Below are 25,380 nucleotides of genomic sequence, written 5' to 3'. Positions count from 1 at the left end.
ATTTTGATGTGACGTCACATTTCTCAACCCCCCCCCCCCCCCTTGTCACACATCGTCACAAATGTCTGACCCCCCCACCCCTAGGTGCGTGACGTCATTTATGGACGCCCCCCTAAGCTGCAGGTGCATTTGTTTCACAACCTCTTCGCCATGAAGTGGCGGTGGATGATTTAAGGATGTGCAGGTTCATTTTAATCACGGATAAGAGGATTTTTTTTCAACGTATTCGTTTTCCAAAGGCAAGCTGGCTCCATTTATTAACTTAAAATGCCGTAGCAGCATTCTTTATAATTTCAACATGCATCTTTCCATGTGTTTTGCAACAATGTGATGCTGTTTGTGAGTGTCCCATGTTTCTCATTTATGACCTGTACCAGTTAATATGCACTTATGGGAAACGTTGATCTTCAGGCACATATTGGTCCATTGCTTTTCATTCCGAAATGGAATTTTCCAAATGCACTCCCCATCCAATGGAATCCTGCTCCACCCTCAATAATAGCCCAAGATATAAACACTCGTGTTTTGCAGACGAGTGTCCTTGATGAGTTGAACATGGCAAGGCCGTAATTATAATATATATTGGGGGGGACACATCCCCCCCCTATATTCAAATATGCTCAAAATGTCCCCCCCCCCCAATATATTGCTATAAAAGATATTTCTGTGTATATGATTGTGGTCATGGTTGTACTTTATAAATCCCTAATCTCTGCCATTACATACAATGAAACGAGATAAGGTTAAACAAAGCAAAAACAGAGCAATGTAATACAATATACCACTATTAGACTTTATTGTAAAAAAAAAACAAAGTCAATCCTATGTGTCAGTGAATTTTTTAAAAAAATATTTCAGGCAGGAAATTCGTCTTCAAATATAAAACAATTTCTGGGGGGGGGGGGGGGGGTGCTGGAAGATTTTCTCTCCCCCAATGTTGACTCCATGGCTACGGCCTTGGAGCATGGTAAGGGAGCATATCAAAGTGTCCTCTTGGGCATCTGGATCAGAAAGTGGCCTTGTATACAGGAGGTTGTGGGTTTGACCCTGATGCCTGTATCTTTGGAGTTTTCATGTTTCTCCCCCGTGGTCGCGTGCATTTTTTTTAAAATTCACATTTAGAATTTTTTTAAAAAGAAAAAAACGCGTTTAGAGTATTCGGCTGCTGTAAATGTCCACACGATGAGCAATTTCGTTGAGCTATCATTTGTGGTCAGGTCCCTTCTGGACAAGAGCAACACAGCATAAGCTAAGCCTTACCAGGTAAAATACAAACAAATATATAGTTTCGTTTCGTTAATTATGGACAATTACATAAAATAGAAGAGCTTAAAGAATCGTGGGGCGAGGTGCGTGCTTATAAAAAAATGTACTCCCTAGACCAGGGGTCACCAAACTACGGCCCGCGGGCCGAATCCGGCCCGCGGCGTCAGTCCATCAGGCCCGCCGACGGTACTTTAATTTGGTTGCTAAAACGTATGGAACACGAGACGTTGTGATACAATTTAAATTTTATGTTTAGAATACTAGGAGATCTTCACGCGTGCGGAGACCTCCTGACCGCTATGTTCCTTAAATTTACTATTTTAAATGTTAAATGATTGTATCTAGATGTTCTTGTTTATTCTAATGTTTGCTTATTTCGCGCCATCCCAAGTCCTTCCCCGGCTCGTGGTAGCTCCGCCTACGCTCTGACGTTACCATGGTTTCCATGGTAACGTCATGGCAACACGTTACCATGGTCTCCATGGCAACGTCATTGCAACGCGTTACCATGGTTTCTATGGCAACACACACAAACACGCATCTTTCCCGCCCTCAGGTCCCACGCTCCAGAAATATTTATGTATTATTGCGGCCCGCGCTCGTCATTCTTTCAGTTATCCGGCCAACTGTGAAGAAAAGTTTGGTGACCCCTGCCCTAGACGGTAAAAGGACGACCGATAGATCATGAATGAGCCACATTGACAAAGAATGGCGAAGTAGGGCCTTTGGGAGCGAAGTGGAGGGGCTGATGGTCCCAATGGGAGCAATGCCGTGGGATGACTGCCGTGGAGATGGAGCAATTAAAATCAGCTTACGTGCAGGAGTGAGAGGTGGACCTGACCGTGTGCTACGTGTGCTGAACTTCTTTCGCACCGTACGTAGCCAACAGTCGTGCTAATCGGAGGCGCGACGGTGGAAATGACAACTAAAACACGAGAGGCGGCTCTAAAGAAACGAGTTTGTCAATCTAGACGATTATTTATAAAAGTGCACAGCTCCCAATGGCTTCCTAATATCGGAAGAGCGTTCCAGACGGCCACACACGGCGTGGCAAACGTAGTCCCTCAGCCAGCATTCGACAGAACACGACGACGATGATGAAAGATGCTCGCTGGGTATTATCTCTAACGCTGCTCCAGTGAGCGTGTTAACTCAGTACAGTGAGCGTGTTAGCTCAGTACAGTGAGCGTGTTAGCTCAGTACAGTGAGCGTGTTAGCTCAGTACAGTGAGCGTGTTAACTCAGTACAGTGAGCGTGTTAGCTCAGTACAGTGAGCGTGCTAGCTCAGTACAGTGAGCGTGTTAGCTCAGTACAGTGAGCGTGTTAACTCAGTACAGTGAGCGTGTTAGCTCAGTACAGTGAGCGTGTTAACTCAGTACAGTGAGCGTGCTAACTCAGTACAGTGAGCGTGCTAACTCAGTACAGCGAGTGTGCTAGCTCAGTACAGCGAGCGTGTTAACTCAGTACAGTGAGCGTGTTAACCGAGTACAGTGAGCGTGCTAACTCAGTACAGTGAGCGTGCTAACTCAGTACAGTGAGCGTGTTAACTCCGTACAGTGAGCGTGCTCACTACAAGCTCACGGCCAACACCGTCAGTGACGATTATCTGAACCGGTTGCCGGGACCTCCCATAGGTTGACTCAGCCTCAAATGAGTACCCGGTGCGATGTGTAGTAAACATCGCCACTGTGGAGACAAAGCACTTGCCCCTGCAGCCTGTTGCAGGCTACACGGGGGATCTTTGTCTCGTGCTGCTGCCGAGTACGTAGAACACATGCCGGAGGTCAGTCCCGGCCAGATCTCCTATTTTGACCGTCATTCGGCAGGGAAACAATGCTGTAACAACGGCGGCGTTAAGACTGCGTAACGATCTGTTCACGTTTCGACGTCTTTACCCGCGAATTTTGTCGCACCCGCGATAAGTACAACACACGTAGACAACACGCCATTGTAAATCGTAGTCTGGATAAGCGGCTTGTCGACAGTGCGGCACCTCGATTGGCTCGGACGCCCCATGTGATGACCGCGGCACGCGTTTCGATTGGCCAAGAGATCCACGTTCGACGAATCGTGAGGCGGAAAATGAGTGCGCTTGCCTATCCGTTGTGCGGAATGTAACGGCGCAGTGGATGCGAGGGTTTATCGGCCTTGTAGTGAATGAAGGTAAACAAAAAAGGAACTTTAATCATTCAAAATGTCTAAGAATAAGCTTTAAATGCGTGGCTACATTAGATGACCTGAATATGTAACAAAGTGGCGCGTCTCTGGTCGTTACGGAAACGAAGGATGTCAGTGGATTGTATGAAGCATTGCGATGTTCGTTTGTCTACAATATAACGCGCCCTGGCCATGTGGTTGTGTTGTTGTTGTTGTGTAGTCGGCACGCTGTAACTCCATGTCCACGTACATCCCATTTGCTTGATCCACTGCTGGATGAAGGCCAGCCCCCTCCCTCCCTACGCCGTGCGGACCGTGTAGGTTACGTGACTATACTTCACCACGCTGGTCAGTGCGTCTCTTGTGTGTGCAGGCGAGGAACATAGAAGTGCAGTGACACCCATTCTGCACTGCCCTCTGCTGCCCGCCACGTTCCCGCTGCCCCTACAGCAAACTATATCCTTAGCTCTTTCGGTAATATTTTATTGTTTCCCTTCAACGTGACTTTACCGAAAGAGCTAAGAATATGAATTACTGCAGTCACGAAAGCTTTAAATCAAAAATCCTACAGCAACCTGTTTGTGCATTGAGGTCGCCCACCCACCAAAATCACTGTAATTGACAGAACAATCGTACATGACAGCCCCCCAGCATGATGTATTGTATTGTCAAATATAAGGAGGCTACAACAGGCACAGTCCGCGGGTGACGCAGCCCATCATCCTGACGCGGGGGTCGATAAATCAGCTGCGTCGAAAATAGCTATTTCCCGGGTGGATTCGTTCTCGCCATGGCAGTGTGGAATTTCCAGAACTGAAACCGGGGCCACACACCTTCAGAGACTGAGATCACTTTGGACAGACACCTTGACTATGCTTGTAAACAGGGTAGTGACGATATCTGAATCAATCATGAGGCTCCCCTAGGTCGACTCAGCCTCAAATGAGTGCCTGTCGCGGTGTGTAGTAAACATCGCCACTGGGGAGACAAAGGCGGCCGGGCGTGGTGCTGGCCACCCAACCCCCTCGTGTGCCATGGTGCCGGCCTTCATAGGTGCTCGCTTACAGCACTTGCCCCAACAATCTGTTGAGGCTATACGGGGCATCTTTTTTGCCCATCATCTTGCCGATGACTGGTACTAGCGGGGTCAAGATCGGCCCCTGTGGAGGAGGCTCGTGAAGGACGCTGCTGCTACCGGGCAATTTGGAGACAAGTCGCCCCTCCAGCAACAGCCGAGAACAGAGGAGCGACGCTCACAGCAATGAGCGGAGCGCCGGGCGGTTAACAAACGCATGAAAGTTGGCACAGCGGGGAGGCAAAGTTGGTGCATCTGAAAGACATCTCAGTCAACCCGTGGCAGCAACTGGGTCTGTTCCGTGACCTCTTGCCAGCGGGCCCTTTTAACGCTTCACGTGGCCTCAAAGTGCAGCTCGCATGGCACAGACGTCACCGGCACTAATTGCCCTCTTAGCTTGGCCCATTGTCACCACCTCGTGCGCCTAGACAACCACAGACGCTGCCTTTATCCTCATATTTTGCGTTATGCCCCAGATATTTTATTGGAAATGTGCTTGTGCGTGATACAAATGTTTAAATTTTTGTACAATTTTAAATGTGCATAAAATATAAAATCGTTCATGCAGGGTGATCCGTTTATAGATACCTGGTGATTTCTGTTGACTTCAGCTTTTGAATGGTATAAGCAAATCATTGGCTATGTTGGAGTAAGTCTATTTGGAGAGTTCATAGATATCAAGTGTATTGATACTGTGGGAGATGTGCGGAAACTTTGAAATACAATGTTTGCTCTATATTTTACTATCGCTCCTCTCAATTTTTTTTAGTGGAGTATGTATTTTTAGTGGTGTATGAGTATGTATCTTTAAATTGATCAGGAATCAAGCAATTTCAGTACCGCACTGCATATAGTGTTGTTTGGTGCCTACAGGGGAGAGTTGATTTCAAAATAATTGCCAATTCTGGGTTGTTTCAGCCTGTTATCCCACCAGGGTAGTTAAGATGACGAAATTAGTATTGTTTGGATTTAATTTGTGGTAGTGTCTGAATAAACTGAGGTGAGCACCACTCAATGACTGTTTGAGCACAGATCTCTTGATTTTGTCTTAAACCTGTGCTTTACTGTCATTCCAAACAGCACAATGTTGGAGGAAGACAAGCCCCCAGACGAACAGGACCCTCACAGAAGCATGGATAACCTGACCTCCCATCATATACAGCAATCTGAAGACACACAGAGCAGCAACAGTAGCAGCAGCAGAGACAGCCCTCTGAGCCCCCATCAGCATTTATCAGAGACTTCCTCTGACACACAACCTCAGGACCAGTCAGAAGCCTCCCCAGACCACACAAGCGCACAGTCAGACACCCCGCTCACAGACGCCAAGGACGATGCTCCCTCGGTCTCGGACTCCGCTGACCAGCCCGTATCCAAAAGCGATCCACCGCCGCCCGTGGTCGGTGTACCGCGCGACTCTCTGGAGGCCCTGGACATTCTGGGCGTGGACGTGACACGCATGCTGCAGCGGGTGGCGGCGAGCGGAGCACCGGTCAAGAGCCAGCAGCGCGGGGACCCGGACCTCTCGGCAGAGGACAAGGTGACGCTCCTCCGCGAGCTGTGGGCCGAGCAGCCCGCGCGCTTCCTTGAGCGCTACCACGAGGCGCTGAGCGTGCGCGACCTCGGCTGCTTCGAGCATGTGACGGAGGAAGATGCCTACCTGGTGAACTTCTACCTGGAGGCCGTTCGCAAGAGGACCGAGCAGAGGGCCGGCACTGCTATTAGGAATAAGCGGTAACCGTTGATTCGTTCCCTCATTTGTTCACTTGGCCGTGCCGTGTTGTTCTTTTCATTGTTGGTATTAATGGAACCTGGATTTGAACCAAAGTTTTCAGTCATGCCAGTTCAAGTACCCACAGCCATAAGCCACATTGTGAGCATTACAAAAAGTGTGATGCCTGCACTAAAAGATGTTTCATATGGACACTTTATACATTCAAATTATCGTGTGTATTTGAAAATGGTGAGTGACAGACAGACATGTTGTAGTTAGATGGGCTGACAGAGAAGGCTTCCAAAGTTTAGCAGTGAGGATTATTGAAAAAGAGACAGTGCTTGTGAAACAAGCAGGTCGGCAAGGACACAATTCAAGCTGCGCTGACCATCACATGGACATTTTGTTAACATCAATTATTAAAATGTGTCTCTTTGTAAAAGTTAACAGGCTTATTAGAAGGATAGCTTACACCAATACACATTTACAAGTGTGGTGAAGTATAGTCCCCCCCCCCACCCATGCTAAACACATTGCCTGAAGAGATGATGGGTGATTGTCAAGAATAATAATGGAGTGGCAGCCAAGGAATGGAACGCACACTCCATCCAAGAGATGAAGTGATGAATGAGTTCATGTGTAGTTGCTAGGTGGATTATTACATTGGTGGATCATGAGAGGTAGTGGTGACCCGGTTAAGTATACTTGCTGTATTCATTTGGTAATCTGGACAATAGGTAGCAGCAGCATTCGCACCATTCAGCAACTCTCATATACTTTGCCGCTGGCTGTGGGTTTGGCTTTCCCATCAGCCGGCATTCACATTGGCACAGCGTGGTAGTTGGCGCTCTACGGCAGGATCATTATAACTCCTGTGGAGTATACCATTCTGTGTCCTGTTGTTTTGCTTTTGTCTATTTATGTCTTTCAATACTGTATGCTTTATTTTCCAAATCTGGAATCTTTTCTGTTTTTAATGTTTTTCTACTCTTTTTTTTCATGCGGAATACTCTATTACAATAATTCAACTTGTCAACCGTTTTGATTTAAAGTTATTTTTTTTATTGTTTTATATATATTTTATTGTTTTGTTGTTTCCCTTCAACGTGACTTTACCGAAAAAACTAAGACTATTGTCAACCGTTGTTTACGTATCGTTATTTTAGTACTTTTTCTATTGCCCCTTTTGATTTTTGGTTGTGGATGAAATCGTCGTGTGAGGAAAGAAAACCGAGACTCTTCAAGAGGTTTGGAGAGAAACAGTTTGAATATGGAATGCATCTGAATGCAACCACATCTGGAAAAATGTGACTGAAAGGACAAAAATGAGGCTAGGAAAATGAGTGGCAGTAAAGATAAAAAGGGTAACAGCCATATAAAATATCACATTGCATTACACCAGTGCTGCAAAGGAAGATATTTGAATTGAGGAGGCAGTCAGTCCCAGACAACCTTTTTACAACCAGTGATAGAGCACAAGGAGCTGAGTTTGTGAATCGCTGCCAATGAGCGAATTTGGCTGGATTTTTTAAGTCACCGGCAACATCCACGCTCGCTGTGACCCTAAAACCCACGGGGAGGTGACGTGCAGCTCCAAGTGGTTTTAGGAAGCCACTGGAGCTATGTACTTTTAAATATTGATTAACAACTCATTTATTTATAACTGCTTGTTGATGTGTTTAGTTTGTTGTCCTTCCCCCGTACCTCCGATTAGCACGGTTGGCTACGTACAGTGCAGAAGTTCAACATACATACATACGGACGTACGTTATGGTGAGCAGGTGTCGCCGGCTTCCGCTAATTGTGTAATCCCCATGCCACACCCTGCAGGTTCGCGGCACTGCGCGAGCTCGTAAACGCGGGTGAGTACTTCAGCGAGGAGTGCATGCGCGCGCGCGACCCCCTGCTCTACGAGCAGTGCATTGGCCGCTTCCTGTCCGAGGAGGAAGTGCTGGCACGCCGCAGCATCGCGACTGGCACCCCGGAGTCTCTTGCCGACGTCCTCATCGACGTCCACCAGGAAGTGGAGCTCCGGCGCAGGTGAGGGGTGGTGGTGGTGGTGGTGGCGGCAGCACCTGACTGTCACCGGTGTGCGCAACGGAGGGTGATGATTTCACGTTAAGCCTTTCCCGTTCATAAGACGACTGCAAGTTGCAGGGTGGGTCCTGTTCACCTCAATCTCAGAACGCGCAAGCGGATTTAGCATAGCGCCGTTGTCTTTAAAGACATTGTACTCGCCGCAGAGAACCGTAGCGACATGATAGCCCTCTGATAGCTGGTGCCAAACTGTGCCACGCCCTCCCATGTAGCCTCGTGGGAGCCTCGGTACCGATAAACTTCTTTTATTTTATTTCGATTTAAAGCTTTCGTGACTGCAAGGATTAATCTTTTTTTGGTTCTTTCGGTAAAGTCACGTAGAATGAGAATAAAATAATAAATTGATAAAATAAAATAACACAATAAAATTCTCACGACGTTTCGGCCACAACACACGCGGCCTTCATCAGGTGAAGGGACGAGACTGTCTGGAGGACAGCGCTGGAGCGAACACAGCCAAGCTCAGACCGCGACCTTTAAGCTGTGTGAGAAGAAACAGAGCGCCTTGACAAAGGAATTAGTTTTTCTTCCGATTCCATTCTGATGATGTACACGTACATCATAGAACACGTACTTAATCAGAACGGGAAAGGGTTAAACAATTTCTGCGCACAGGCCCAAAGGACCAAAACGTCAAACTGCTACCGACAGCACTGTCAAACATGTAATAGATAAGCATTGACACAATTAAAAAATTGAGCAAGGTAATATGAGCTTGGGAAAGGAGATGATGGGAGGGAATTCCAGTGTCGAGAATTGCGAGGGAAGAACCAAGCACGAAGAAAAGTGTTGTGACCTGCAGTGTGGTGGTTGAACACAGTTCGGAGGGGACTAAACAGTTCTGTGTTCCAAGTCCTCAACATGGCTGGAGGAATCAGTTTCAGTTTATTTTGGTATAGCCCTGTGAGCCATTCGGCTCTTGAATCGGGTGCAACCACAACAAACAAACAAAAAAAACACGAACAAGAAAAACATCTTAAAGTGACTATGTGACTGTGCAAACAGTTCAGGTAGGTAGGTTAGTGGGTATGCAGCCGGTTGAGTCGAGTTGATGTGTAAGTGGATTTTTAGGTAAGTTTATAAGTAGCTGGGTAGGTGAGTGGGTAATCAGTTGGGTGTGTGGGTATATTGATTGTTGGGTGGCTATGTAGTTGATTTGTCTGGTAGATTGGGTAGTTTTATAGGTGAGTGGGTAAATTGCCAGGTGGATGATTAGGTACTTAGGTGGGTGCCTTGATGGTGTCTACCAACTGAGTCACCCATGCAGTAGAGTTTTTTAACTGAATGGGCTTTACTCGTGAAATCAACTTCTGATTCTGGTTAGTGGGAGGATATATGATTGAGTACATTTATACATAAGTACAGTAAAACCTTGGATTGCGAGTAACTTGGTCTGCGAGTGTTTTGCAAGACGAGCAAAATTTTTAAATAAATATTAATTTGATAAACGAGCGAGGTCTTGTAATACGAGTAGTACGTATATACGCTTTGTCTGCCGAGCGTCACGTGATCACAACTGATATACGAGTGCTTTGGATTACAAACACGTTTCCGGAACGAATTATGCTCGCAATCCCAAGGTTTTACTGTATCTGGATTGATGAGTAAGTGGGGGTTGTGTTTCTATGTAGCTGAATTGGTGTTGTGCATAAGTACATAATTAGGTTAGTGAGTCGATGGGTGAGTGGGTGTTTTACTTAGGCAACATTGCAGGTGGATGCGTGGACAACTAATTACTTGACTGCCTAATTTTTGTAAGTAAATGGGTAGATTGGTATATTGTGATGTTTCAGGGTGAGTAATTTGTTCGTCAGGTAACTAAGTAAATGGGATGGTAAACAGCTGGCCAAATTGGTGAGTTGGTCGTTTGTTTTGTAAGTAGATATGTTGGCAAATAATCAGAATGGTTGGTTGGTGAGTGAGTTTACAGGTGTGTAGGCAGGTAGCTGAGCAGGTATATAGGTAACTACCTGGGTGGGTGATACTCTGACCTTGGTGTGTCCCTACTCGGTGCTCCACAGACTTCAGCAGCAGCAGGATGCGGAGGATGACATGGAGGAGGAGGAAGAGGATAGTGACGATGAAAATGACATGGACCAGAGAGAAGCCAGGCCGAATCAAGGTATGTTCAATCATGAGCATCATTGCATCACTGCGCTCATTCCAAAAGCTCTTTTTATGAGATTGAGCCATTGTGTGCACGAGATGCCAACCAGAGGGTAATGAGGTGCCTACACAGGCTATCCGTATCATCGACCACATGCAGCACATACTATCAGTCATTTTCCCAGAAAGGAATAATGAATTTAAAAGCACATTATGGCTGTACTATACCAATTTATAAATGATTTATGACAATACAGGGCTGATCGAATCTATTCTCAGGTCAGCTTTTCTCACAGGCATACAACCAAGTCGCCCTATATGCACCCAGCCTCATCAGATTTTTTAAATAAAGCAGGGTTGAGCCTGGATAGCACTTGGATGGGAAATTGCCAAGCAGTACCAGGTTTTGTGAGGCAGTGATAAGTAGGAAACTGACACTATTTGGACACATATGCAGGATGAACAACAGCAGGAAAATGAAAAGTGTGTTGCTCGGAAAAATGGAAGGAAACGGAAAGAGAGAGGAAGACTTGGCAGAGAATGGCTTGAAGACAACATCAGAGATTGGTGCCAGAATGATGTGGCACTACTTGAGCATATTAGCACAAGACAGAGGGAGGCGTACACAACTGACGACATGTGCAGTGGACACCTACGGACTATCTGCCCATGGATCGTGACGATGATGATGATGATGACCAGGTTTTGTCAGCTTGGGCTGTAAGATGTCCAGGAGATGGCAGTGCAGCAGTGCGTTGTTAAATCTGTTTTCATTGTGAGTATTGACCCCTCATGTGCCTTGGTTTTCTCTACGTACCCCGGTGTCCTCCCACAGTGATGGAATTAGCCAAACATCCCAATGCACACAACACTCTTGAAATGCAATGTTAAGACTCATCGAGGCTGTTCCGGATAAGTAAAAAAAATCAATGATTAGACGTTTCCAGCAAAAATAAATGACAAATCAGTGAAGAAAATGCATTATTCTTCTTATTTATACGTATGAATCACAAAACATAAAATATTAAAACATACACGAGTGGATCATATTTCTCATATGTAGTTTGATATTAATGGGATACACATTGTTCGTGTCGTGTTAAGCTTTGATAATAATTTACCGTGTTGACATGTCCCCTCTGCCCGTGGTCATGCAATATCACACAAACATTACACATTAAACCTTTCAGCCATTCTCTAAGAAAAGCCCTTCACTCTGCTACATCATTCCAAAAACCCCCCGGCTATCGTGCCAATAGATGCTATTTGCCTGCATGTCTTTTGACTGTAATGAATAGTAATAAAGATTGGTACATTATTTATGTGATAAATAATGACTTCCAATAATAGTCATGAGTATGGTTGTGAATTTAAAAATTTCATGCAAAATTATTACGGAAAAAAAATCAGTCGATCAGTTTGTTTCACAAATAGAAATATCTAACAATAAAGAATAAAAGCCTTGCTCGGTGTACGTGTGTTTCTGTGTCTGTTGGGACATACTCTGCGATGATGGGCACGATGGTGGTGAGATGTTAACTATCTCGCCTGGTGTACAGGAGGTCGTGGGTTCGATCCCGACCCTGACGCCTGCTGCTGTATATTTGGAGTTTGCGTGTCTCTCTATCATCATCATCACGGTGGCTAGGAGATGTTAACTCCCTCGCCTGGTGTACAGGAGGTTGTGGGTTCGATCCCGACCCTGACGCCTGCTGCTGTATATTTGGAGTTTGCGTGTCTCTCTCGCTCATCATCATCAAGGTGGCTAGGAGATGTTAACTACCTCGCCTGGTGTACAGGAGGTCGTGGGTTCGATCCCGACCCTGACGCCTGCTGCTGTATATTTGGAGTTTGCGTGTTCTCCCCGTGATCGCGTGACTTTCTCCAGGTCCTCCGGTTTTTCCCTCCACATTTAGATTCAACGTGCGTTTAGAGTATTTGGCTGCTTTAAGTTTCCACGTGATTAGTCACTTCGTTGAGCTATGATTTGTGATAGCCAGGTCGCTTCTAAAAAAGACCTGTATAGCTCAGTGGGCCTTACCTGGTATTCTAATGAGTCCCACCCCTGGTACCCTATGATGACTGTTCACTGACCAGTCACACGCGAACGGACCATGTCGTTCATACTTGCAAATCGGTTCAGTTGTCACTGGATTACAATTACGATTCTGCTGTGTACGAAATTGATAATTGATTGATTTAAAAAAGAGATTAAAAAAATGTATCATCGATTCACGACCTGAGTGACGCGTGAGTGACTGTAAACCCCCCCCATGCCCCATCCTCCCGCCCTTTGCCGTGTGCATGTGTAGGGTTGCCGCACTGGGGCTCGTGTGGACGGTCCCCCAGTAGGGAGGAGGGCGCCGTGTCGTTGGAGGAGCGAGCCCTGCTCAAGGAGGAGTTTGTGAGCCGCATGTATCGCCGCTTTCTAGACGGACATGACCAAGACTTTGATTACAGGTAACCCACCTGTGAGCTGTCACAACTGCATTCACGCAGGGTAATCAAGACGGTGGTCGCTTTCACGGATAGATTCACCACTGCCATTGGTGGACAGTATCAACCTTAAATCATATGGCAAGATGTTAATTACCTTGCCTGGTATGCAGGATTGCGTGGGTTCAATCCCGACCCTGATGCCAGCTGTATATTTGGAGTTTGCATGTTCTCCCTGTGGTCGGGTGGATTCTTCTCTGGATCCTCCGGTTTATCACTCTACATTTAGAAATGTGCGTTTAGAGTATTTGGCTGCTATAGCTTTCACGTGATAAGCCACTGCGTTGAGTTATGATTTGTTGTCAGGTCGCTCCTGAAAAAGAGCATTATAGCTCAGTGGGTCTTACCTTGAAAAAGAAAAAAAAATATTTAACCTTTTTTCTATATACCTTACCACCAAAGCCTCATGAGTCTCAAGCTTAACTGAGCCTCTTTATTCGGAGGTAGGTGGTTTAATCGGCACATCATCCTTGCAGGCTCAACAAAGTGAGTATTGCTTAGTAAAAAAAATCAACAGTAGTCACACTTTGGTGACACTGGTCCCTGCCATGGGAATATGGAAAATCTTATTTTTGTTCAGGGCTTCCACCTGATATGAATGACCACTGCCCCATTGCTTGTTTGAGCAGGGAGACAATTGTCTTTGAAGGTTGAGCGGTAAAGCTTAAATTAATTGTAAGCGTTGGAGATGTTGAAATCACCAACATAATTTGCAAAAAGTTTTTGACCAATTGCTTTCCACGCTCAAATAATGTGGCGGCATTCATCTCCCTGATCAAGATCCAGTGCTGGACATTACACATTCTCAAGACGGTCGTTACATTCTCCATTCGACGGCGGATGATTTACACAAAAGTAATATCATAGTAGTTTTGTTTATCTCCCACTCGCAACGAGATTGACATAATGACCCTTCTTAGCGCTCAATGGGTGTGAGGCATTAATTTCTACATCACACCGTCGCCGTTATGTAACATTTACGAGACCGCGATTGAAGGTTTAATGTTCATCGGTAATGGCATGTGACCTTGCGCTGCTCGCTCTGCATGTTAGATGTTGGCACTTCTCTCTCCACCTTTGCGGGAGGGCGGGCACTGTGGGTGCAGAGGGAAAAAAAGATGTATTGTGACGTAAATGCAGAGAGAAATATGTGCAATTATAAAGATGAACAGCTTGCATGTCTCCTTCTACTCATATAAATCATGCACCGTATGTACATACGTGCACACACGCATAGAATAATAATAAATTGTTGCTTCACTATATCGAACCAACGGCCAAAAGTATAAAATGAAAGGTGTGTAATGATTACTTGAAGAGAAAAAATACACTTGTTATACCTTTAAGCCTGTTGCGCTGCATAAAACGAAGAAATGCCATTTATTTCAATAGTGTTATTGGGGCACGTGTTGTTCAAGAGCTCAGATTAAGGCCTAGACCAGTTCACTGCATGCCTAGCTTCCATTATCTACTGAATGGTAAACATTTTAGGCTGAGTCGACCTAGTGGAGGCCAGAGCTGTGGTTCAAATACCACTTGCATGTGCATGGCCTGGAGTCATACCCATGTCACGTGTATTTTAGTACAGTGCCCTAACCACTACATTATCATATCCAACATTGTGTGCCATGTATATATAGAAAACCAGTGAGAAAGGTCGTTTAATTTGTTTTTTTACGTGAATTGTTCTGTTACCAATTGCATTATAGTTTCATTTTTAGCCAAATTGTCATGAAACAGAGGATCCACTCAGACCTTTTATAGGTAATTGAATCTCTCTGTGTTAAGAGAGCAGCCCAGAGAGATAGGAGTACTGCTGCTCAGATACCTTTCACGAACTCCTTATCTACAGTTCTAGGTGTGCTGCTTTCCCCGCGTGCCCTGCTACAGAGAAACTCTTGTCGCGTGGAAATTCGTAATATAGATTTTTTTCTAGAAATGTAATTTTCCCCAAGTTAAGTGGAAAAAAAAATAACTATGCTTTTTTCGTAATAATTGTTTGGTGCACGGTTATACCGCTGACCCGGTCGAGTGCATCAAGTAGTCGCTACACCTGGGAACCCAGTTTAATTACACGGGGCTGAAACCCGGACGCGAACCCAGCCTCCCAGGAGCGCCGGCACAGCGCTCTGATCTACCGAGCCACCCGGCCATCTCGTCACTGTTTTCCACCACTTAATTCGAGAGGACGTTCTTTGTCACCCAGCATTGCCTCCTTCCACACATAAATGAAAAAATAAACCACGGGTGGCTGGTGGCGGGTGGCTTTGGCCAGTGAAGTTGTTTCAGGAGTCAGCAGCACATCCTTGAACGACACAAAATATAAACATTTGGGGATCGGTGGTCAACTGGGCTCATGATCAGCCCTCTGTGCCCAATAAAATATTAACAGTGGATGTCCAACGGTGAGACTGGCCCCACTGTAGGAATGTGTAATTTACACCACTGACTGGCGCAGTGCCACCGAAGCAGAGATGAGCGCTGCCCTCTACTCACTTGAGCAGGGAATGCATCTGACTTGACTGCTGCTGATTTGGTGAGGGCCAACGCATTGATGTTTGTGACCCGCCCCCTACCGGACATCCGTGAAAAAAGAGCTTCGTAGCTCATCGGATTCATCCAGGATAAATAATTATTCCGATTGTGCGATGCAGCTCTGTGGATGACAATGCAGACTACGACAACTTGGATATTGTAGAGCAGGACGAGGAGGACCGCTACTTTGACGAAGACTGACAAGGTGCAGGTGAGCATTTGACCACCAGTCTCATGTACTTGTGTGTGTGTGTAGGCTTGTGTGGGGAACAGTGGTTAAATAGACATAACCGTCCCTGTGGCTACAGTGTGAACCAGGTGTAGATTGGATGTATATTTTGAATTGGTGGCTAAATCACCCAGAATGCTCCAATCTTTACAGATCCTGGAAGCCAAGTAGGCTTTGAGCCTAAATAATGCTTGGATGGGTGACCACCTTGCACCAAACACAGGCTTAGTAGGCATTCTGGGCATTAGAGGGCACAGTGCAGCAAAATACATTGTTGATCTGTACTCCCCTTCCCACCTTCCCCAAAGTGCACTGACCTGCCTGATGAGTAAGACCCAATGTCCCTCACAGGGCATAAGGGGAGGCCCTAATCCTGCACTGGATTGACAGACAGGCTGTAACGTGACCATACACATGAGAAGAGAGGACACGCAGGCACATCAGAGTAAGAGTTTGGTTTATTGTACAAGTACGAAAGGTTTTGCACCAACCCCACTAAGTATGCACGTCTCACCCGAATGCGCAGAGGACCGCCTGGCTCGAAGACCGCGTGACGTGCGCACACGGTGCTTTATGAGCTCAGGGTGGCGGCTCCGATCCACGCACGCAGAATTCCTGTGACGCCTCCAGCAGGCGAGGGCGCCCTGCGTCCTCGCGGCACGGGGAAGTTCCGCCACCGCCGCCTGTGGTAGCCGCACGTGAGATTGCAGGGACTGCGCTGGTAGTGAGCTGCAAGGTTTGAAAATACTTCATCACCATTGCCGGTCAACAAACGCCGCTCATTCAAAGTCACCATCGGGAGGTCGTTCCAGCCAATGCCATTTATGCCAACACACCTTGTTATCGCTTCCTTCTACTAGATCTGGAAGCTGTTAAATAGTTGACACCCGATCTCCAATGTGTGCACTTAAAGAGTATCCCACCATCTGGAATTTGAACTTTCCCTTTGTTGCTGACCTCCGCCTTGGTAACCTGCCCTCAGCCATCTGTGCATGTGCATCACTCACCACAGCATCCTCTTAACGATTACATCTGCAGTGCATATAACACTGCTTCGTTTGAGGATATTGTGATGAATGTATGTTGGTAATTGATGCAATATATTTTTATGATCGTTTTAATGGTTATATATCTGCTACTGGTAAGATATTTATATAATTGTTTGACATTCTCACCACCACCACATTAATAATGTCTCTAACTCACGTGCCAATCTGACTTCCCTTGGTGCTCTCTTTTGCCCAAACCATTATCCGGATTATATATTTTTCATTAATTATCATAAGTTCTTTATGTATCCAGGAAACTGTGAAATGTTTAATACAATATTTTTCTCAAAGGACCCTATTCGGAATGTTTAGCCAATTTACCATTGGAGCATCGATTTATCACTGAGCATCGATTTATCATTGAGCATAGATTTATCATTGAGCATCGATTTATCATTGAGCATCGTTGTTCGATGAAGAGGGGCAACTTGGAAGATGCCCGTGCGAGGATAACGTTCAACAATGAATCCCCATGAAGAGGTCAGCAACCTATTTGAGATACCGCCTCTTTCAGGCCACCTTTCAGCCATGATTGTGGTGATCTCTGCGCGATCCACCAACGCTACCTTCCAAGTGCTGTGTTTGTTCATGGCGACGATGATGATGGAGTTGGCGAAATATTTTCAATCTGGGGTCAATGCAATCAGCTGGCTTGAAATGACCAATGGGAAAACAGTGCCGCTGTGGATTCCTCTCTTAGGGCTACAGCTACATTAAGCTACTGGTAAATATCTCATACAAGTGTAATTATGTTAGATTCGATAAAAACAAAATTAGTAAAATTGCCGCTTGTAATGCAATCTTAATATTCGTTACACCCTAACCGGCCGTCGGTTTAAAAATTGTAGAGTGATTCGTTTACTTTTGTTGACCATCAATTATTTGTTTTAAGAAATGTTTCTTCCCTTTCTTTCATGAATGTATATTGTTTTAAAATGAAATTTCATGGTGTGTTTATGTACATTTGAGTTTTGCACGGAAAATAATAAAATGGTTTGCCAAAGGTAAACGGATTTGACTTCGACAGGAATATTGTGATGACAATTGAGCAATTAAAGCATCAAAACATTGTAATTGTAATCATATGTTTACTGCTAATACAAACATGTATTTAGAATCTTGACTTAAAGCTTTCGTGACTGCGGGAATTCATATTCTTTGGGTCTTTCGGTAAAGTCACGTAAATAGGTTCAAATTAGTACAAATAAAATAAACAAAAACCTCCGACGTTTCGATCACAACACAAGCGAGCGTCATCAGGATGACGATTGTTTATTTCGAAACGTCGTGGTTTTTTGTTTCTTTTATTTTTATTAATTTACGTGACTCTACCGAAAGACCCAAATGTTTTTAGAATGTTTAAGCTGACGGTATTTCACCTTGCACTTTGCTTTTAAACAATTGTGCGTTTCATATCAATCGGTTGCTAAATTGTTTTACTTTTATTAATTCGTTGATGCATAACTTATTGAAGTTGGGAGATTAATTGTCTCATTTGTTAACTCTTGAAGTGTATTCCGATTTCAAAATGCGGCTCGACGTGAAATGATACATTGCACAAAACGCGTACCAACACAAACCCGTGCCGCACACACAAAAGATATGAACACATTCGAAAGTTATTTATACAACATAAATTTAACTTATTGCTGAGTCACACTGACCTGGTTTCATAGGTTGACTGCACTAGAAACTGCAACTTGTTTCTTTTAAGCGCATGTTCTTTTTTTTGACAGGGCTTTAACCATAAACCAAACGACACACAAAGAACAGTTGTTGACTTTTGCTGACACAGACTAATTAGGACTGGATACCCTTAAGACAACAGAAGAGTGAATTAGGCAGAATCCACGGACTGGAGTGGTGGGGTAATACTTGCCCCGCTGCTTCTTCTGCATGCCGATGATGTATTGTGGAGGGCAACAGCTGTAAATTTGACATTGAGGTGATGGGGAGCCAGACCATTTTGTCGGCTGAAGTGGAGAGAAGTGGCGTATCGCACCGATGATGCCTTCTTAGTACTTGTGAATCAGCTATTGAGGCGTTATACGTTCCATGGTCTGTTCTGAGTGACCAAAAGTTTGCACACACCGATTACCCAGAACAACAGACCGTTCAACTTACAGACCATGCAGGCCTTGGTGTAGATGTAGTTGGGACAAGCTAGAATGTTCTGGCGCTGTCCGCCATGCAGAATGCCGTAAGGTAATTTCGCCGTGCTCGGTGAGAGTGTCACACGACAATGCAATAACCACTCCTTGCCGTACACGCTGACCTGGATTCATACAAGGCTAAGGCTGTAAATGCCTTCTGTTAAATCGACTAACAACAGGGCAGACAGGAGCAAGTGCCTGAGGACATCTCAAGTATTCTCAGTGGAATGGAACACGTGCAGTGAAGGCAATCTTGATTTGAAGCTTTTGTGACTGCAGAAATCCATACTCTGATTCTTTCGGTAAAGTCACATGATATATTATTTTTTGTTTTATTTTATTTTTCTACCTACGTGACTTTACCGAAAGAACCAAAGAGTACAGTGAAGGCATCTTTGTTGAAAAATATTATTTCGACGCGTTTGCATTCGTGTTCCAAACGATGGACTTCGAAGAGCCATCCATATTAGCCGTGTCAGGATCAACAAGTATCTGCTGTATGTCATTTGTAAAAGAAATGAAAGCAGAACAATTATACGATAAAAATTTCCACCAATATTTTTCAAAATGTTAACAAGTAGAAAGCAGTCCTGCTGGTCTAATTGTGTATCTCGTCACTGCTATTTTAGGTCTATGCCGAATGACTTGTAAAGAGATGGACTGAACTTTTAGGCAGCCTTGGATCCTCGAGACCAGCCCTCAGCCTCAACTCAGGCACGAGGCTATTCTCTCAGCGGTGTGGCCTCGGTGCAAGGACTTTGTCTAAGAGGCTACATCCTTTACAGTGGCCTCGGCCTAGACGATCCCGCCTTGACACTGGCCTTGACCTAAACAACTCCCGGCATCGGCCTGGGCTTGGCATTGTAGCTATGCCAGTCTCGATGTTGTGGCTTTCGGCCTTGGCCTTTTGGCTTTCATCATTCACATTAAATGATATCGTCTCATTTGGGCCTCGAATCCAAGACTGCCTGAATGTAAGTTATGGCTTTCGATGCACTTAGGCTGCCAGAAATCTATGCGCATTACCCTGTGGCATTCGTTTGGACAGGCAGCTGTGTGAGCCAGAGACCGGGCAGCCCAACTCTTTTTTTTAAATATCGCAGCTCGCCTTGGAAATCAGCAACACAACCGACGTTTTATATATATGTGTGTAAAGGCAAAGGTCTGTGCTCTTCACACTGTGCGTCCACCAACTGTTGCAGCCTGGCCTCTTTCATGAAGCGTTTTAGCAAACCGTTCCACGGTGGCTAAAAATAAATCACAACAGAGGAGAGAGTGTCGTATCAGAAGTTTTTGCTTCCAGTTTCGGACCCTGCCAAGCATGGGACTCCTCTGGGGGGAGGGGGAGCGGGAGGGACACACACGTGCCAAGGGGCTCTCGAAAGATGAGTGCCCTGGAAGGTTCCATTCAGATCTGTACACCATCATCATCACTACCCCCGCCGTAAATCCAACCGAGCGGGGTGGCACTGCTGTATAGTCGGTTAAATAATCTTTTTGGATAATGGTTATAAGGGAACCGTGGTGTAAAAAAAATTCAGAACATTTCCCATAAACTGTCCATGTCGCCGGCTTTAGTTAACCGGGTTGTACAAATGGTTTGTATATTTTTGGATCCACTTTTATACAAAAGGAGGGAGCGAGGCAGCATTTAGCTCCGGTGTGCACACAGCCTGCAGCAGAATAGGTGGTGGTGGGGGGGGAGTTGCTGGGATGTTAATGCAGTGCACCAGTCACTGCACACGCGCGTGCACCGAGTCTATTACTTAATTCACGTTGGCTCAGTGCCGCCACTCCTTTCTATCCCCACGCGAGCTTTTTTTTTAGAAGGGAAAAAAACCCTAAAAGGAGAATATCAAATCTGATTATATTTTTTTAGCTAGATCACAAAGCCTCCGATCAATAATGCTCTTTGCAGTTTGGATTGGCCCCGTCCCAAAGTTGCACGACACAAAACGGGGGGGGGGGGGTTAAGGTGTAAAGATAAATACGTTAAGAATCTACGCACGAGTGGTGGCAGATGTACAAAGGGAGCAAAAATTCAACGGGGGGGGGGGGGGGGGGGGGAATCTGCTCTTCCCACCAGCTACGCCGAGAAAATTTTGCTAAAATAGTTAAACTTGGCATCTTGGAAAGGCAATTGGCCATCTGTAACCGGTCCAATGCGCGAGCGTGCCGCAGGTTTTAGTCTGAAGCGGAGCACGCAGCGGAAGGCAACTTGAAAGGGTTTGCCTGCTTAGAGGTAGTTACTGTCTGAGCTTAAGAAAAAAACGAAACGTCTCATGATTTAAACGATCGGTGTCGCGCCACTGAGCAAACACGCGACTCGTTTGGAAGATGGCCCCGCAACGCAATCTTCTGGACCAGCTCGTTAATCGCAGACACATTTGGCCATGATACTTGACACCCACACACACGGTGTGTACGTTGAACTTATTTCGCACCGTACGTAGCCAACCAGGCTAATCGGAGGTGCGGTGTTATTCCATGTATAGATATCCCCACTAAATTCTAAGGACTGGTCTCGTGCAATCTACGTGATTGGGTTATAAGAGACGTCCTGTCTGGTGGATTGGCCCTGGTGGGACAATTGGATGGCCCACGCGCTTCGCCCGATGTAACCCCACTGGCTTTTTATGTTTCCTTGTGTGGTCGCATCAAAGGCCCCTGCGTGGGTGTGAGGGTGTGGGGAGCGGTGGTGTCACCTCGGCCTTCGCATCATTAAATGTTGAGCAAATCACAGCATCTGTGTCTTCACAACACGCGTGAAGATGCGCATTGCGCCCACAGAAGCTCAACGACGCTGGGGAGAAATGCGGCCGGAATTTTAATTGGTGGTCGAGCACAACCGTACGCGTGCAGTTCTTTTGGAACTGGTGGTTTCGCATAAGGGCTGAAGGCGTTTGTACACGCAATACGCATCCGCGAGTGTTACACCGGTTTGTCTGCCCCGGCCTGTGCTCATTTCTAGATTTGAATTGGTGGCTATGTTGTACGGAGTGCTTCGGGAGAGTGTTACAGGATGTGAAGAGCGCACTTGGATCTGCCGGAGACGTGCGGACGCTTTGAATGACAACGTCGCTTTTTCGTATAAATTCTACCTATTGTTTTAGATGGGTATATTTAAATGGATCACCCTGTTTAACCAGGACAATAACGTGAGCTTAAGGTCACTGTTGAATTGGGACGATGTCATTGCAGTGTGCTGTCATTATCATCGTACCTGTAGGTTCCCACTACATCTCGGTCCAGAATTGTGACCGGTAGAGCTTGTATGTATGTATATATGTTGAACTTAATTAGCACTTCACGTAGCCAACCACAGGAGCTGTGCGACTTTAAATATCGACTGAAAAAACGATTTTCTTCAGAACTCTTTTCTGTGTGTAAGTTTGACGTCCTTCCACACACCTCTGATGAGCACGGTTGGCGACGTTCAGTGCGAAAGAAGTTCAACATGCATGCATGCATGCAACCGTGCTTGTGGAAGGTGCGGGGGAAGGGCAACAAACGAAAGACAAAAAGCAGTAAAGCAGCTTAAGTGGTGAATGGGTTAATTTCTGCCAGACCACCCAGCCACCCCTTGACTAATGAGTTCAGACACCGCTCTGCATTTTTGTTTGTTACTATTCCTCTGCTTTGCACACAGTAGATTCGTATTAAAAGTAGATAAACCCTACAATTTTAAGCATCTAACGATGCATTAAGTACAATGGATTGAAATAATTTCGGTGACGATACGCGCGTGGAATCGTGCGCGTAGGAACAGATTCGTTTCTGTTCGTCAACATTGCATGCGACTGATTCTTGCCACTCGTGCTTCTTGAAGGCATTTAAGATTCCAATTCACTCCACAGTGGTTAGAAATTGAGTCGTTCTTGAAATTCATTGTTGGAGAGTCCCACTGTAAGGTGTCATAAGCACGCATACTGCACAGGTTTTGCGGTAATCTCTGCAAAACAGATCACAAATTGGCTTTCTTTTGGTGCCAGCGGCGCTTTTTAGGAAATGTAAGATAAAAAAACATCACTCTACGTCCCAAGTGGTGAAAGAGGTCCATATTACTCAGATGGCACTGGAAAATCGAAGATGATGCCCAGACCCTATTTGTGTTCCATCTGCGCGGGGAACGGTTTGACTCCGTGGGCTCGGTTCGTCACTGCGTTCCGACTGCCTCTGGTCGCATCGCTTCGGCATTTCGACACAAAGAACTCTAGCTGGGGCTCTTCCCTGTGCCCGCTTCGAACCTGACACCGCAGCAGGGGGCTGCCTCCCGCCGTCGCAATGCTGAGTTTCAAACACCGGCTTTGGACCTCCAACAGAGGTGCACGCTGCCCCACGCTCGGTTGACCGTTGAGACTCCGACTCGTTTGGCGTGAACGGCAGCGCAGGGCTGGCGCATAGCTCACAAAATCCCGGGGTTTAAATCGCAGAGAACCGCGTCCGCGGAGGGAACCCCGACTCCACCGCCGCGACGCAGATCAAACCCTGACCCTACACCCTTGTCTGGCGGTACGAGCGGCTGCTGCCCGAGCCTCCCTGGTTGCCGCTTCCCGTGGGGTGCGCGTGGCGATGCCCGGCCTGCGAGTGCACGTGGCCGGCGCCCGCCGCCGACGACGACGACGCCGACGACGGCGCCGACGGCGGAGGGAATGCGAAGGCCGTGGCGGCGCCGGCGGTGGCGCCGGCTGTGGCGCCGGCATGCGGCTCGCCGCGGTGCCCCGGGTGCGGCGCTGCCGGCGGCGGGGGCGGCGTGTGGCCGGAGCTCGACTCGGAGCACAGCTGCGAGCGCGAGAGGCTGCTCTGCAGTGCGGCCGGCATCAGCCACTCGCGGGGCAGGAGGCTGCGCAGGAAGGGGATGCAGGAGCTCACGTGCGCCAGGCGGTTGACCCAGCGCGGGATCTCCCTGCCGCACAGGATCTGCACGCGCGCGCAGAGGTCCCGCATGGGACCGGTTTTGACGGTGAATGCCATTAGAGGCTTCGAGCATCGGACCGCAGCGAACAGCGCTGTTGCAGACGTTCGCGGTTCGTGCCAGGCCGCCACCCTGGTCAATGCTGCGGGGGTATTAACAATAAACATGCACCCCGTACCGCTTCACCTCCGATTAGCACGGTTAGCTGCGTACGGCGCGAAATAAGCTCAACATGCATTCATACATTCGCAGTGGACATTAAATATCCCGTGGCATCATTCGCAAAAAGAGTAGGCCCCATGTGTTGGCGGCGTCATGGTCCAAATGTTTTACGTTACAAATTACTTACGTTGGGTAAAACCACATCGCAACGTCGCCGCTTAATTGGCAGACTGGACTCGCCTGTAAAACATAGCGCCCTCACGATCGCCTTTCGACCTCATAGTGGAGCAAATACCAAGCGCACTTTGCTATTGTTCATTTGAAGGTCGTGAAAATTTCAGTGGATGGTTTTGAATTTGGCCATCATTCCTGCAGAGGTGATCTTTTTCTTTTTAACGCCAATCACATTGCAGTTATCAGCGTGAAGCCACGGGCCAAAAGACACGTCCTTTTTGGAGCGTGTGCAGTAAGCGGTGCACCACGGCGCGGAGACGTTCGCTGTTGCACGGCAACCCGGCCACCAGCATCGTATCGCTCGTAGCCGCTGCGTTAACCGAGCTCCACTGTCGTGACAATGTTTGCGTGCGGGCGATGGTGAGCAAGTTGAGACTATCACACTCGCCACGCTGGACGTTGCCGTTTGAAACCCGCCCACTGCTTGAACCCGAGATCGCGGCAGTGCCGGCTAGGCGACCGGCCCCGTGAGCCACCCCGGCCACTTCCAGAGCCGACAACACGGGCACCCGCTTCGTACCCACTTTGGAAATTGACTGGCCCCTGTAATGGGAACGTGCAATTTCCAATACTTGCTCAAGGGCACTAACCAAAGGATCGGTGTTACAAACGCTCATTTTAGCGGACTCTTGAGATTGTTTTTAGTTCATGTGAGGTATGAGCGGGAGGGTCGGCTGACAACCCCGCAGGCAGGAACACGTGGCCATCTGCTGCCTGGTCTCAACCCACCCTCCCCCCATATCACAGCAGAAGGCAAACTTGGAAGACCCCCCCCCACCCCCCGCATATACCCTCTGTTTTGTGGGTATTTACTGTCCGATTAATTGGGCCAGTGTAGCATGGTGTAGAGTTTGATTTGGAGAACGTATGCAAGTTCGAGACATCGTACGTATTGACTGTTAAGAAAATAAGATGGGGCTCGGGCCGGGCACTTTGCTAGGAGGGCACGATGGCCGTTAGTCGAGACTAAACTTCACTATTTTTTATGTCATTTTACCAAGGCGCACCGACTTATTTCCGTATAGCTCTTTTTTGGAAGCGACCTGGCCACAAATGATAGCTCACGTTTAAATGTATAGCAGCCAAATAACTCTAAACGCTTGTTGATTCTACCACAGTGAGAGAGAGACACACAAACTCCAAATATACAGGCATCAGGGTCGGGATCGAACCCCACGACCTCCTGCATGCC

At 46.8% G+C, this 25,380-nt stretch overlaps 2 protein-coding genes across 7 annotated transcripts in view; one reads left to right on the top strand and one right to left on the bottom strand.

Moving 5' to 3' along the window:
- Nucleotides 1-2,754: 2,754 nt before the first annotated feature.
- CCDC97 (coiled-coil domain containing 97) lies at nucleotides 2,755-17,748 on the top strand. Of its 5 annotated transcripts, none has more exons than XM_076071550.1 (7): nucleotides 2,755-3,027; nucleotides 5,579-6,232; nucleotides 8,043-8,252; nucleotides 10,331-10,431; nucleotides 12,728-12,875; nucleotides 15,566-15,651; nucleotides 16,202-17,748. In XM_076071550.1, exons 1-6 carry the CDS (start codon nucleotides 2,933-2,935, stop codon nucleotides 15,645-15,647), a joined length of 1,290 nt encoding a protein of 429 aa, XP_075927665.1. In that variant the 5' UTR covers nucleotides 2,755-2,932; the 3' UTR covers nucleotides 15,648-15,651; nucleotides 16,202-17,748. The 5 variants fall into 5 exon arrangements, with proteins under 5 accessions (XP_075927665.1, XP_032821089.2, XP_032821087.1 ...); XM_032965198.2 differs by having other exon boundaries at nucleotides 2,758-3,027; nucleotides 15,566-15,657; XM_032965196.2 differs by lacking the exon at nucleotides 2,755-3,027 and adding an exon at nucleotides 3,034-3,429 and having other exon boundaries at nucleotides 15,566-15,657.
- The window catches only part of LOC116948484 (deubiquitinase DESI2-like), a 50,064-nt gene continuing 40,799 nt past the window's right edge, over nucleotides 16,116-25,380 (bottom strand). For both annotated transcript variants that reach the window (XM_032965199.2, XM_032965200.2), the window contains one exon: nucleotides 16,116-23,797. In XM_032965199.2, the coding sequence (XP_032821090.2) occupies nucleotides 23,372-23,797 (426 nt within the window). In that variant the 3' untranslated portion in view covers nucleotides 16,116-23,371. The remainder of the gene's footprint in view (nucleotides 23,798-25,380) is intronic.

Source organism: Petromyzon marinus, chromosome 33 (genome assembly GCF_048934315.1).
Source record: "Petromyzon marinus isolate PM22_M1 ecotype Great Lakes invasive population chromosome 33, UKy_Petmar_22M1.pri1.0, whole genome shotgun sequence".
NCBI lineage: Eukaryota > Metazoa > Chordata > Hyperoartia > Petromyzontiformes > Petromyzontidae > Petromyzon > Petromyzon marinus.
This window is presented reverse-complemented; position numbering and strand designations above follow the sequence as displayed.

Coding starts and splice junctions, on each gene's coding strand:
- CCDC97 (XM_076071550.1), top strand. CDS start 2,933: ATGTGTAGTAAACATCGCCACTGTGGAGACAAAGCACTTGCCCCTGCA. Junction 8,253..10,330: donor GAAGTGGAGCTCCGGCGCAG/GTGAGGGGTGGT, acceptor GGTGCTCCACAG/ACTTCAGCAGCAGCAGGATG. Junction 12,876..15,565: donor GACCAAGACTTTGATTACAG/GTAACCCACCTG, acceptor TGTGCGATGCAG/CTCTGTGGATGACAATGCAG.